The 15,758-nt window shown below is 34.7% G+C and overlaps 1 protein-coding gene across 1 annotated transcript in view; it reads left to right on the top strand.

The window, feature by feature from the left end:
* The window catches only part of KIF20B (kinesin family member 20B), an 87,765-nt gene that overhangs the window by 20,867 nt on the left and 51,140 nt on the right, over nt 1-15,758 (top strand). The window contains 7 exon segments of the mRNA XM_058299496.2: nt 1,055-1,091; nt 1,584-1,811; nt 3,865-3,976; nt 7,285-7,356; nt 7,437-7,583; nt 8,263-8,425; nt 10,011-10,301. Of these exon segments, the coding sequence (XP_058155479.1) occupies nt 1,055-1,091; nt 1,584-1,811; nt 3,865-3,976; nt 7,285-7,356; nt 7,437-7,583; nt 8,263-8,425; nt 10,011-10,301 (1,050 nt within the window).

Here is a 15,758-nt window from a genome sequence, read left to right as displayed (position 1 = left end):
TGGGCGTTTAATAGTTGCTAGGCTGATGGGTGAAAAATAATCTCACTTCAGTTGAATTTATATTTATTTAATTATGAAGTGATTATGCACCTTAGAAAGTTTCCTGTGAATTGGTGGACATGTTCTTTGCCCATTTTCCTATTATTATTTGACTTCTACTGATTTTTAAGAGCGTAATTCATTATTTTTTTCTTTTTCCATTTTTTAGTTTTTATTATATCTGTGTTAACTTTTAAAAATTTGTACATTATTATATAGATTGTTTAGTAGAGTTCAAAGTTCAGGATCTGTGATGATGGTCATTAAATGTAAAATAATGAGTCTATTAACAAAACTTATGGAGGTTAATAGATAATTTCATAGTTAATTCATAGACAATATTAAAAGTTAATAAAGGAAAAAAATTTTCCAACAAGTTATCCAGTTAAAGTATTCTTTTGCCTATGAAAAGTTATAAAACGAAATGCTCATTTTCATAAATTGATTGTAAATGTGTTTCTAGAAAGCAATTTGGCAATACTGTATTAAGAATAAGAACTTAAAGTTTTTTCCTATCTTTTCACACACCAATTCCAGTTTTAGGAATCTAAGGAAATAACTAGAATATGTATAGTAATATTTTTACTCGCAAAACTTTGTAAATCTAAATGTTGAGAAATTGGGGAGTAATTAATTCGTTCTACCTCTATTCAGTTACATAACCATTAAATGTTTACAAATAGTTTTTAATATAAGAAAAGACTTACAATGTAAGAAGTGTGGGGTTAAGAATAGAAGTAAATATATTGAAATATTAACAGTAATTGCCTCTGGGTGGAAGAGATTATATATGATATCTTTTTTAATAATTTTATGTTTTTCTGTAGTTTCGCAGATTTCCTACTCTAAGAATGTATTATTTAATTTGGAAAATAGTAAATCAACAGAAGTAACTGAATTGTGTGGATGTAAGATTGTGGTTTGGTTGGTGACTTATTTGAATAGGTAGTTAATCTATTGGTTATTTTTATTTAATGTTAACTGAAAGTGGCTTTTTTTTAAATTTCTTTTTTAGGTTGCTGTGCATAATGACAATTATGATACTCTTTGTGGTAAGGCTTCCTTTCCCAGTTACATCTTTAAAATGTCGATCATATGAAATACATTTGCAAGGATTTTACTTTTAAATCACTCCTAATCCAGTTTATTAATGACAGTTATTAATACCTAGAAATGAAATGTCAGTCACCATAAAGTTTCATTTTGATTAAATATCAGAGATATCCCTTTCAGTAGTTATGACTTTCATATTGAATTCAAGAGAGATTTTTAATAGCCAATTCTGGTTTTACTTTTATCCTTTACATTTAATCTCAATTTGGTTTATTTTAGTATATTTTCAAAAAGAATGAAAAGATAAGTAAAAGTAGAACTTAAGTTAAGTCAAATATTTTTGCTTATATTTTATATATTTTACTTTGTTCCAAAAAGCTTTTCTAACATGTTTGGTCAAAAGATTAAGTTTTTATGTCCCAGAGTTTTGCTCTGTCCCTTTTCATTCCTACTTAATTACTTAATTTTGCAATATCCTCTTTTTTTTATAGGAAGTTTAATAAACTCTATGAACATTCCAGAGTTTGAAGAATCCATGAAAGATTGTGAACAAGCTAGCTTAAATATGGATAATAATATAAAATATTCTGTGTGGATTTCTTTCTTTGAGATTTATAATGAATGTATTTATGACTTGTTTGCTCCCATATCATCCAAGTTCCAAAAGAGAAAGATGCTGCGCCTCTCCCAAGATGTGAAGGGTTATTCTTTTATAAAAGGTATGCTGATGAGTATTTTTTTATTTTATCGTTCCAAAGATCTCTTCTGAGCTTTGTGTTAGCTTGAAATCAACTAAAAATTGAAATTTTTTATTCTGGTTATTAATTTCAAGAGGATAAGAGAATTTTGTCCTTTGGAAGAAAGTTTTTTTTATTTTACTTTTTGTTTTTATTGAAGTATATTTTTTAACACTGGAATATAAAAGGGTCTGTTTTAGTATTGTCTTTGAGTACCAGCTACTGGATTTTTGGGAATGGGAAGAGATATATGTGTTGAGATTCACATTATTCTGCTGCTTTCTAATAGTGTTCAGGCTTTGGAGCTATGACATGTTAACTTTTCTTCAAAAAGGTGTTTTTCAAATTTTTAAAACCACAATCTACTGTAGGAAATACATATTAATAATATCATGACTCAATACCTGCATATATATACATATTTAATATTTACAACTCAAGTTTCCATAAAATTATTTATGCTTACTACAAGGAATATACTGTAATGTTTTCTGTATTCTCTTTCATGTTTTTAAAATGCTGGTTGTGTCTTAAATTTGATTTCATGGCTCACTAATGAATTGCAGCCTCCAATGTCTCATAATTAGGTAATTTTGCAGGTTTACTTACTCTATACTGTATTTTGTCTTCATCTTTTTTTTTATGGGTGTCTAATTCTAAGGAATCCTACTTGTTTTTGTTGCTGTTGTTGTTTTCTTTTTTCTATTATTATTTTATTATCTTATTTTTTTCTTTTTGAGGTACTGGGGGCCAGGGATTGAATCCAGGACCTTATAGGGGAAGCCAGCCCTCAACCACTGAGCCACGTTGGCTCTCCTGAGTTTTTTGTTTTTTGTTTTATTTGTTTTGCTTGTTGTTGGTGGTGCTGGTGGTGTTTTTAGGAGGTACCAGGAACCAAACCCAGGGCCTCCTGTGTGGGAAGCAGGCCCACTGCTTAGGCCATATCTGTCCCCCTCACTTGTTTGGGTTTTTTGTTCATTTATTTGTTTTTGTTTTTTATAATATACTTTTTAATTTTTTAAAAATACTTAGATTACATAAATACTACATAAAAAATATAGGAAATTCCCATATGCCCCACTCCCAACCCTCCCACATTTTCCCACATTAATAATATCCTTCATTAGTGTGGTACATTTGTTACAATTCATGAGCACATTTTGGAGCATTGCCACTAAGCCTGGATTAGAGTTTACATTGTAGTTTATACTCTCTCCTGCACAATTTTGTAAATTATGGCAAGATATATAATGGCTTGTATCTGTCATTGCAATGTAATTCAAGACAATTTCCAAGTCCTGAAAATGCCCCTATATTACACCTGTTTTTCCCTCTCCCTCCCCTCAGAACTTCCAGCAGCCACTGCCACTGCCTCCACATCAATGATAAAAGCTCTTCCATTGCTTGAAACACAATGTCTATAGTAGAATAACAGTAAGTCTACTCTAGTCCATTGTTCATTCACCATTCCTGAGGATTCCGCAATGACGATGCCCACTCCACCTCTAATTGCGAGGGGGCTTAGATCCCATGGGGCAGATGGATGGAACTATTTTGCTTCAGTTGTACTCTCTCTGTTCCATGGGATGGTTGTTGTCCATAGTCATCTTGTTAGTTGTTGTGGGTGAGTCCAATGAACTGGAGAGTAGGTGTTGCAACTCTGTTGAGATTCAGAGCCTGTTTAGCACATGGACAGTCCAAAGATTTAAGTCTCTTGGACATACACCTATCAACTCTAGTACTAATTTCAGATTCAAATAGAAGGGGCAGCAGAACCAATTTTCCTTTTGGCAGATTCTGTTGAAGAACATTTTCTTTTTGGCTTTATATAAGCCAAATACTGAAACAGCTGCATAATATCCACCTCCTTTTCTGTACCTCCTCTTTAGTGCAATATGGAATAGCTATTCCTATGGCATCTTATTAAAGGAAAGATTTTGTTACATGTCTCTTTGAAGAGATCTTCAAAGAGATTACATTGTAGAACAAATCCTATATTTTATAAATTTATGTGTGTCGTCTTTATTTTTAAAAGATCTGCAATGGGTTCAAGTATCCGATTCCAAAGAAGCATATAGACTTTTAAAACTAGGAATAAAGCATCAGAGTGTTGCCTTCACAAAACTGAACAATGCTTCCAGTAGAAGGTAAGAAGTAAGCTCTGTGGTATAAGCCTGAAGCATGCAGGGTATTCTGTGTTAATTTAAAATACAACTAATTTTATTTTAAAGGCAGTAGATTCTTTGTTAAAAGAATATGCTGGAAACGGACTTGGCCCAGTGGTTAGGGCGTCCGTCTACCACATGGGAGGTCCGCGGTTCAAACCCTGGGCCTCCTTGACCAGTGTGGATCTGGCCCGTGCACAGTGCTGATGCGTGCAAGGAGTGCCCTGCCACGCAAGGGTGTCCCCCGCATAGGGGAGCCCCACGTGCAAGGAGTACGCCCTGTAAGGAGAGCCGTCCAGCGCGGAAGAAAGTGCAGCCTGCCCAGGAATGGCGCCGCCCACACTTCCCATGCCGCTGATGACAACAGAAGCGGACAAAGAAACAAGACGCAGCAAATAGAAACCGAGAACAGACAACCAGGGGAGGGGGGGGGATTAAATAAATAAATAAATAAATCTTTAAAAAAAAAAAAAAAAGAATATGCTAAATTAATTCATAGACATAAAAATTCTGAAAACTGAAAAGCATTAATTAGATACACAATATCTGCACTATTTATTTTTAAGAAGTCTCTTAGGTATTTTTACTCTGTGGTTTTTTTTGTTGGTGGTGTTCTGAGGTCCTGGGTGCTGGGGATTGAACCTGGGACCTCATATGTGGGAAATTGGCGCTCAACCACTAAGCCACATCTGCTCCCCTCTCTTTATATGAATATCTAAGCTCATTATTTTCAAAATTGTTTATGGTAGGCTTTTCTCTTTCTTTCTCCCTTACCCCATGATTAGATACTGAGTTAGGCATAATGTCAAAGAGTTAAGGAAGTATGTTTTTAAATAGAAGAGATGAGGCATGTGAGACAAAAGAAAATAAGTTTAAACAGTGAGATATATAAAACAGCATTTCTCTAAAGGAGAAAAAAGCCCTGTCCCCATACCCTTTTGGGCACAGGGATAAGATATGATACACACATGCTTTTACATGAGTCAAATGCTTTGCTTTAGGTATATATTAGCTGTACTTAAAACCATCTTAATTAATAAGTTGATTCTTGCAAGTAAATTTTGGCTTAATATACATGATTCCATTAATAGAAGTTGGAATGTCAAGGTGAGGGGCAGGTTTGAAGGATTGGAGGTATTTCTGCTAAATAAAATGCTTTGCTAATGCTTTGCTACAAATGTATCTATATAAACTGGTATGGTGACTTAATTAACTCAAGCATAAGAAATCAATAAAGACATTATTTTAATAGACTTCTGTTAATAGAGCATGAAATAAGAAAAGGATTGTCTTTATTTTTTATATTTTTTAAAAGGTTTATTTATTTATCTTTTTTGTTGCATCATCTTGCTGCGTCAGCTCTCCATGTGTGCGGTGCCACTCTGGGGCGGGCAGCACTTTTTTCACGCAGGTCGGCTCTCCTTGCAGGGTGCACTCCTAGTGCTTTGGGCACCCCTATGCGGGGGCGCCCCTGTGTGGCAGGGCACCTCTTGTGTGCGGCAGCACAGCCTGTAGGCCAGCTTACCACATGGGTCAGGAAGCCCTGGGGATCAAACCTTGGACCCTCCATGTGGTAGATGGACACTCTGTCAGTTGAGTCACGTCCACTTCCCAGGATTGTCTTTAAACAGGGGTCCTAACTGCTGTATCACAGTCCTTCATGATATATATTCATATAGATATAAGCTCACCAAATCAGAGAATACACCAACTTCCTGGCCCATGTCCGGCCAGAGTCCAGATTAGATGCAATATAAATGCAATATAAATGCATATATATATATATATGTATATATATATATACACATATATGCATATATAGTAAGCCTTTGTTACTAATTGGAAGGACATGAAATAAGCAAATGGGTCCAACTGCTGTATCACAATCCTTCACAATATATATACATATAGTTATAAGCTCACCAAACTGGGGGGCACACCAACTTCCTGGCCCACATCCAGCCAGAGTACCGATTAGATACAATATGAACACATATCTATTTATCTATTTATCTATAGTTTAATAAGTTTATACTGACAGAATGAGATATACAAATAACATAACCAGTCAAAAAATTAAATCAATATTGAACAGAGTCACAAAATGACAAAAAATAGAACAGTCTTATATACAAACTCAACCAAACCAGGAGACACACCAACATCTAGTTCATGGCAATATCTAGCTCAAGTCTCAAATCAGCAGCTGATACCAGAGTCTTGATTGGAAAAAATATCTTCTCCCAGGGTGGGACTTCAACTGACCTGACCAGGGACTGTCCCTTTCATTGAGCTCATAATCAATGAGCTCAATACTATAGATGCCAACTTGCAAGCACTGTGTCAATCCTCCTCAGGAAGGAACACAACACTCCCTAGGCAGTACATTCCAAGGTCTATGCATCAGTCCCTGAGAAAGTGGCCAGCTTTCCTACAGAGGAACACAATACTCCCCAGAATGCACCCTATCTGTTCTTTATTTTTCTTTTTAAGATTTATTTATTTCTCCCCCTTCCCTCCATTGTCTGCTCTCTCTGTCCATTCACTGTGCATTCTTCTTTGTCTTCTTGTCTTCTCTTTTGGTGGCACCAGGAACTGATCCTAGGACTTTCTGGAGTGGGATAGAGGTGCTCAGTCTCTTGTGCCTCCTCAGCTCCCTGGTCCACTGTGTCTCATTGTCTCTCCTTTGTGACTCCTTTTGTTGCGTTATCTTGCTGCACCAGCTCTCTGCTTGGGCCAGCACTCCTGTGTGGGCCAGCTTTTTGCGCAGGCCAACTTGCCTTTACCAGGAGGTCCTGGGAATAGAAACTTGGACTCCCATATGGCAAATGGGGGCCCAATTGCTTGAGCCACATCTGCTTCCCGCACCCTATCTCTTCTTATTTGTTACAAAATATCCCCCCAGTGTGCCTAGTTCTAGTTCTCATCATTCCTCCTGAAATATGAAAAATGCTGACCAGCAAGACATTAGTTTGCTGATTAACAAAGTTTCCTTCATGATGTTTCACTTTTAGGTTTGAACAGTACTCACTATATTTTTTCCCAATACAGAAGGTTAGGCGAAAGATAATTTTAAAAGAAAAAGTTAATTGGTTTTAGGGAGACAGGTATGTAGGTGATAGGAGAACACTGGGTGAAATATCTGGCTGCTGGTTGGAAAATAGAGTGCTTCGGGTATGGCAAGAGATTCAGGACTTGAATTACAGTTGAGGGTATAATGGAGGTTGGTTTGAATGCTTATCTCCTATTTAAGATGCAAAAATTAAAAATTTTATCTGTGTATGTTTTAGTCACAGCATATTCACTATCAGAATATTACAGATTGAAGATTCTGAAATGCCTCATGTAATGCGAGTCAGTGAGTAAGTTCAGAATCCTTTAAATTATAATTATTTTGAATTGTTTTTAAAGAACTTTTAAGTAATTATTTTTGTTAATGCAGATTGTCATTATGTGATCTTGCTGGTTCAGAACGAAGCATGAAGACACAGAATGAAGGTGAAAGATTAAGAGAGGCTGGAAACATTAACACTTCTTTATTGACTCTTGGAAAGTGTATTAATGTTTTGAAAAACAGTGAAAAGTCAAAGTAAGTGTTACTGAAGTAAGTGCTATTAGCATATTAAGTGGAACAATATTTAAGCTTTCAAACTTTACATTTTTAAAAAATTCTTTCTTGTTTTTAACCGGCTCTTATATAATGCCTATATATCTATAGAGTCCTCAGAGATCTTGAATTTTTAAAAAAATATGCTAGAAATTAAAGCCAGTGTGAGTTGAAGCCAGAATTCATCAAGTAAACCCGATATTTTCCTTAGCAAATATTATATACCAGCAGACATTTTAGGTAATAAGTTTCTCATGATGCTGGGTTAGCATCTAAAACGACTTTATTCTTTCTAATGTATTATGTGTGTTCTTTTAGATGTGATAGGTTTCTGCATAAATTAGCATTTTACATTGAGAAAAAAAGTCAACTTTCCATTCTAGGTGAGGTGTTTCATAGCATTTTTCTTATAGTTGCTATACACTAGAGTACACAATCCAGTTAAGTATGATTTTCCTTTACATTTTGCCTAGTGGGTTTTTGTTATTAATATGTTCAAAGAAAAGAGTATAAACAGAAAATGACTGTTAATAGATAGAAGTACTCACTAACCTAGAGTTCAAATCCATGAGAGCTGGATTAATTATTTCTTTGTAAAATTTATCAGCATTTTTCATGAGATTTATTTTAATTCATAATTTTTTGAAAATTTTCTCCATAGGTTTCAACAGCATGTACCTTTCCGGGAAAGTAAACTCACTCACTATTTTCAAAGTTTTTTTAATGGTAAAGGGAAAATATGTATGATTGTCAACATCAGCCAGTGTTGTTTTGCCTATGATGAAACACTCAATGTATTGAAGTTCTCAGCCATTGCACAAAAAGTAAATATATTTAAACTTTTTTTAATCAAAGTTACCATGAATAATGTTATTAAATATGTGATGGTATATGATGAAATGTTATATAAGCATTGAAAGATAAACGTTCAAGTTATTAAAAATAAATGTTTATAATGAAAAGGGAAATTATAGTAATTGAAAAATGGCAGGAAACAAATTTGAACATAAAAGTATAATAAAGATGCAAACATACATAAAAAAGACTAGATCATGTATGAATGATAAACTTCAATTAAAAAATAAAACATTTTTTAAAAAGACTATAAGAAAAAATTATTAGGTAATAGAAATGGAAATATTGAAGATTTTTATTCCATTAAAATACTTTTTTCAGTTTTTCTTTTTATCTTCAATATCTTTAACTTTTAAGGTATTTTATAAAAACTCCAAAAAATGAAATACAGATGGCTTGGGTTCAACACCCAAAGATTCTGATTCTTTGGTCTTAGATATAGCCAAGGAACCCTAGCTGTCACAATTATGCTATGTTATTCTGATATGAGACATTTTAAGAAATACTGACATTACCTTTGCTCATGCCATTTTCTCCATCTCAAATACCCTGCTCATCTTATGGAGACCTTTTGCCTTCAGGGCCTACTCAAAATCCCCTGGATAATTCATTGTTGCTATTTCTGCTTCCACTCAAGTTGTGGCTTGTGTCTTTTTTTTTTTTTAACAAATCAGTTTTATAGATACATATTAATAAAGCATACATCCAAAGTGGTATTTGGTAAAATCACATGGTTGTGCATTTATCATCTCAATCATCATTATGCATTTTCATTATTTCAATAATAATAAAAAACAAAATTCTTTACCCCTCAATCTTTCTTATACCTGCCTTGCTATACACAGATGCTACTCATGGCTATTCTTGCACAATTATTTATTTATTAAGCAGTTTTATTGAGATATAGTCATATACCATATGACCTATCCAAAGTGTATTATCAATGGCATTTGATAAATCAGTGGTGTGCATTCATCACCAGAAAAGATTTTAGAACAATTTCACTGCTCCAAAAATAAATATTTAAACTTCTGCAGAATTTATTTAACCTCTACTTTTCATTAGAATATTAACTATGTTTTCTTGAAATAAATGGTGTATTTTACACTTAATACTATAAACCAAGGAAATAATTGAAAATTTAAAATGTAAATATTTGACCAAGTAGAAAGACATTTGGGAAAGATTAAAAGTTTAATCCTGTTAGTATTAAAATAACCTTAGTAGTAAATCTAAATAGTAAACATCTGTTTCAAATTAAGAGTGCTCTTGGTCGAATTGTCTGCTCTGTCGTTTATCAGGTTCAATGTGTTCCTCTAATTGGGAGGTCCCTGCTAAGAGTAGTACCAGAGCATAATCTAGAAAGTTAGTTTTACCTGTATTTTACATATATAATTAGCTTTTTTCTTACTGGAGTGTTCATTTAAGGGAATCATTTTTTGTAGGTTTGTTTGTATAGTTTTGTCATTTGATTTAAATTTATTGAAACAATAAATTTTAAGCAGACAGTTATTGCCTATTCTATTTCAAAAGTCACTTTGGATATTTTAACAGGTTTTTGTTCCAGACACTTTAAATTCATCTCAAGAGAAATCATTTGGACCTGTCAAATCTTCTCAAGACATATTGTTAGATGTTAATAATTCAGATAATAAAATATTAAATGTAAAAAGAACCACCATTTCATGGGAAGGTAGTCTAGAAGATTTGGTGGAAGATGAAGATGTGGCTGAAGAGCTAGTAAAAGCTAAAGAAAACCAAAATGTGGAAACTGAACTTAATGAAGAAGATCTGGATAAAACATTGGAGGACAACACGGCTGTCATTGTCCAAGAAGAGAACAGAGTAAGTATTAAGAACTCATACTATTAAGCTTGGTTTATTATGCTGAAGTTAGGGTTGACAGTTCTTGAGGCTCCTTAACTCTTCCATTTTTCTAACAATCCACCAAACTTTGTCAACTCAGTATTTTGAAAAATTTTAAATATAAAGTACAATGAATATCCATTTACCCTTTACTTAAATTCACCAATTATTTACATTTTGCCATATTACTTTAATTTTCTTGCTATGAGTATGTAAATATACATTGGTCTTCCTGAACCATTTGAGAACTAGATGCAAACACAATGACAATTTACAACTAAATACTCAGCATGTATTTCCTTAGAATAAGGCCATTTTCCTTGAAATCACAAGTCAATTTTCATACCCAAGAAATTTAATAATAAAATAATTTAATATGGTATACCATCCATATTCAGATTTCTCCAGTGGTCCCAATATATCCTTTATAGCCACTTTGTGTTTGATCTTCAACTAAAGTTACAAACTGCTTTTGATTGTCATGTTTTTTGTGTTTTTTTAAGATTTATTTTTATTTATTTCTCTCCTCTGCCCTCCCCCCCCCACAGTTGTTTGCTCTCTGTGTCCATTAGCTGTGCGTTCTTCTGTGTCTGCTTCAATTCTTGTCAGCGGCACCGAGAATCTGCATCTCTTTTTGTTGCGTTATCTTGCTGCATTAGCTCTCCATATATGCCTCGCCATTCCTGGGCAGGCATGGCAGGCTGAACTTTCTTTCCCACTGGGCAGCTCTCCCTATGGGTGCACTCCTTGCGCATGGGGCTCCTCCACGCAGGGGACACCCCTGCATGGCAGGGCACTCCTTGGACGCATCAGCACTGTGTGTGGGCCAGCTCTACATGGTCAAGGAGGCCCGGGGTTTGAACTGTGGACCTCCCATGTGGTAGGCGGATGCTCTGTATGTTGAGCCAAGTCCACTTCCCGTCATGGTTTTTAAATTTTTTAAATTTTTTAAAATTTTTATTATTTATTTGTTTCTCTCCTCTTCCCCCTACCCCCTCCCCGGTTGTCTGTTCTCTGTGTCTATTTGCTTTGTCGTCTTTGTCTGCTTCTGTTGTTGTCAGTGGCACGGGAATCTGTGTTTCTTTTTGCACCATTCTTGGGCAGGCTGCACTTTCTTTCGCGCTGGGCAGCTCTCCTTACGGGGTGCACTCCTTGCACGTGAGGCTCCCCAGCGCGGGGACACCCCTGCGTGGCACGGCACTCCTTGTGCACGTCAGCACTGTGCGTGGGCCAGCTCCACACAGGTCAAGGAGGCCCCAGGTTTGAACCGCGGACCTCTCATGTGGTAGACGGACAGCCTAACCACTGGCCAAGTCCGCGCCCCGTCATGTTTTTTTAATCATCTCTAATCTAGCATTGAGATTTTTGAAAAATTGAGGCTAATTTTATTATAGAATACCTCCAATCTGAACTTATTATTCCCTTATGATTCAGGTTTACAACTTTAGGCAAGCATATTTTATAAGTGAAATTGTGAATTTCCCATTGCATTACATCAGGAGGCACATATTGTCTGGTTTCCCCACTCCTGGTGGTGTTAAAGTTTGCTCAGTTAGTTAAGGTATTGTCTGTCAGATTTCTTTTTTGAAAAATCATCTCATTTGTGGGATGATACTTTGAGACCTTGTGAATGTCCTGTTCCTCAATATCCTTTCATCCAATGATTTTAGCGTACTCCACCAGATTTTTAATTTGCAGTCTTAAGTACAAATAGTCAAAATGATCACTTAGTACCAATTATCTTATTTCTTTAAAAAACAGGAATTGCTTGGTAGTCTTTTTTTTTAGTTTTATGGTAAGTAAATAAGGTTTAAGAGTGGTTCTTTTAACCTTTATCCAAATATAGTTCACATCTATATTAAAGTTGTATTAAACCTGAAATGGAAGTTGTTTTAATCCTGACATTTAGATTATGTCCACATTGCTAGCTCCCCATATCAATTTGCCATAGCTACATTTTTATACCTGGTCTATCTTTATCAGTGTCTTATGAAAACTGGTAAACCTGTGTTTGTGGGCATGCTTTAATAGTGTTGACATAACTCACATTATAGTATTCTCTTGGACTGCAGGAGTCTAAATAGATTGATGATGTAGGTTAAATATTCTTATTTTAATAATTTACTTAAGTACCCCTGAAAGTCAGTGTTGTTTGAAAACCAGACTGAAAGCTTCACATTCTGAACAAGTCCCAGTTTATTTGGTTACTGTGTTGTTGGATCTTGTTTACTTGGGGCCTATAATGTAGTGCTTTCCTCAAAGACTAAAGGAGACATCTCGAGGCCTGTTTCATTGTATACCAATCTTCTCAAAGTTGGAGTTTTTATATGTGGTTATTAAAATTGAAATGTTAATAAATTTCTGAATTTACTAAGAAAAGACATTTAATGCTATAGTCTGTGATAGACTACATAATTTAAGTATATATCTTCTTAGAACATTAACTAGATACTCTAAAAAATTTCATCGAAGTTTTGTCTAATAGCACTTGTGAAAAGAGATATGACTCAACTTTGCATGCTTTCTATTAGCATTTTAATTGGAAGATTGGGGATATTAAAGATCATTATGAAATATATTGTCATTAAATGCATAGTTATGCTTCCTTTAGTTATATTAGCCAACTCAATTTTTTCCCCCAGCAAAAACATTATCAGATATTTAGCTATGATAAAAACCTAATTGTTGTTGGGCATTATTAAAGTAAGCCAATTCCCCACTATATTCCTACATTTATATAGATACCTCTAAGTCTCCCACATCTGTCCTTCATTAGTTGCCATTATTGTTTTATTAAACAGTAGAAAAGTTTGGGGTTATTTAAAATTATAGTACTAGTATTATATTATTCATGGTAGAAAGTGGGAGGGAGGAGGGAAAATTTCAATATAAGCATCTTTCAAATCTACACCCATATTATTGGATTTTTACTGTACATTACTGTTTTGTAAACTGATGTTCTTCATTTAAAACGCATTTGTAAAAAAATATGAATTATTATTTTTTGCTGTTGGACGCACAGTTATGGTTTATTTATGGAAAGGATACAAATTAAAATCAGCTAAGGGAAGAGACGCATAGGGTAGAGTACAGGCAGGAGCTTCCATTCACCCTCTTCTTGAAACCACGGATAGTGTCAGTTCCCCCACCACTATGTATGACAGCACACGTGGAGTATTGCCAACCAGGGAAGCTAGCCCAAGCCTTTAGTATCCAGGGTTTTTATTAGAGCTTGATCACATACTGCCAGCATCCAGAGGCAGAACCGATACTGCATAGCCCCAAATGAGATTGTAAGACTGTCCAGTGACGAAGGTACCAGACAAAGAAAGACATTCCCATCAGGCATGGCCTAGAGATCACTTCCCAGCAGCTGAGGGCAAAGGCCAAACCTCTTTCAGGTAAGATTAATTTTTCACTACACACCTTGGAAAAGTTTTTTTCTTCTATAATCCTTAGTTTGCACATGTATAGAATAGTGACACTAATACTACCTACCTCACAGACTTGTTAAAAAGATTAAATGCAATAATCTGGCTCATAGTGAAAACTTAGGAAGTGTTAACTATTTTAGTATTTAATCCAGAAGTATGTGTTATTTTGTTCTAAGAAATCATTCTGGTGTTTGCATGGAGAATGGATTGGAGGGAGGAATGGTGTGAAAAGATCATTTGAGCAACTATTTCTGGGGTTGAGTGGCATTGAGAATGGAAAAAGAGCAAAGTCTGGGCTGCAGATGAAATTAGGGTCTCATTGTCATATTGATGGTGCTTAAAGTCCTGTGAAAGAAGAGGATCTCCCAAAAGAGAGTTAAACAGGAATTATTAAAATGTCATTGATTACATAATAATTTACTGCAAAGCTGTACTATACTTGAACCAGTCCCTTATGTTTGGCTGTTGAGTTCCCTTTCATTTTTCTTTATTTAAATACAATAGTAACCACAAAGCAACAACCCTGAAAACCATTCTTAGAGCTTAAACTTCGAGTCGTGGTATATAATTATTCCTCAGTACGAGTTCTTACAAGTGTAATTTCTGAGTCCGTATATCTATAGTAATATTTTCACATATAAAGTTGAGATATTAAAAGATCTGTAGGGAAGCGGCTGTGGCTCAATCAGTAGGGCTTCTGTCTACCATATGGGAGGCCGTGAGTGCGCATCCTGGGGCCTCCTTGTAAAGGCAAGCTGGCCTGTGCGCCAGGGAGAGCTGACACAGCAAGATGATGCAAGAAAGGAAGACAAACAGACACAGAAAAAACACGCAGCGAATGGACACAGAGAGCAGACAGCAAAAAACAAGCTGCTGGGGGGGGGTAATCATAAAAAAAAAATATCTGTAGCTTTCGAAGAGGATATTGGTTAGTATATTGTTGAGAAATTTTGTTCAGAAACCTTAAAGAATATCAGGTTGTTTTTTTAATGTTATCGTTTGTTTTCTTATGACTCTATACTGGCCAGGTTAAGTGTCATTTTATTTAGTCATTGTCCATATTACATATTTATATATGTGTTTTCAAAGGCTCTCAGGTTATTGCCCACATTTGGATAGTTATAAAAGCCAAGAAGTTAGTTTGTAGACGTACATACCACTCAGTGAAGCATGTCCTTTGCAGAATTATCAAAACTACTCAATTTTGTATGATCTATGTATCTTTTAAAAATAAAAAAATTATTATTAAAAGACACGGGCAGTAGGGGCAGCATGATGTTTTCAATGAAGGTGTCAAGTCAACTGTATATACTTATACACAAATACTGTTCTAGGGGCATTGTAGAGCTAAACATGAAAAGTAAAACAATAAAGCTGGTATTTGAAATTTTTAAAAAACTCAACAATGTTTTCACAGTTAACTAAATGTGTTCTGTTTTTTAACATTGATTGTAAGACAATATTGGTACATAATGCACAATAAAGTATGTATTTACATAGGTAAAAAAAAAGCCAATAAGATCATTTTAAGTAACATATTTCCCTGGCACTTTGGAAAGTTAGAATTTCTTTGCAACAAATCCACTCTGTATAATACTTGGGCTTTGAGAGAAACAAACCTAGACAGACCAGTTTTGAATATCGACTTTAACATTTACCACAGACCTGGTCCTTATTTTCTCCACCTGTGAAATGTGGGTGTTACCAACTTCACAAAGGGTATGTGGATTAAATGAAATTATATATGGAATTACCCAAAGTAATTCCTGATGGATAATGGATGCATAAATTTTACTTTTCATTTTTTTTTAGTATAGCTAGAGAGTGAGACATGTAAGTAAGTAAAACTTGCTGTAGTCTTTCTAAAATGTACAAAGGTCCATATAACTTTTCAGATTAATGAATCTGCAAAAGCATAATATTCAGTGAGAATATTTATAACTATTAAAAAAGGATAATTATAATTAAGTGAAAAGTAAAAACTTTTTTTTCTGAACTTTGG

This window comes from Dasypus novemcinctus, chromosome 6 (genome assembly GCF_030445035.2).
Source record: "Dasypus novemcinctus isolate mDasNov1 chromosome 6, mDasNov1.1.hap2, whole genome shotgun sequence".
NCBI classification, from domain to species: Eukaryota; Metazoa; Chordata; class Mammalia; order Cingulata; family Dasypodidae; genus Dasypus; species Dasypus novemcinctus.
This window is presented reverse-complemented; position numbering and strand designations above follow the sequence as displayed.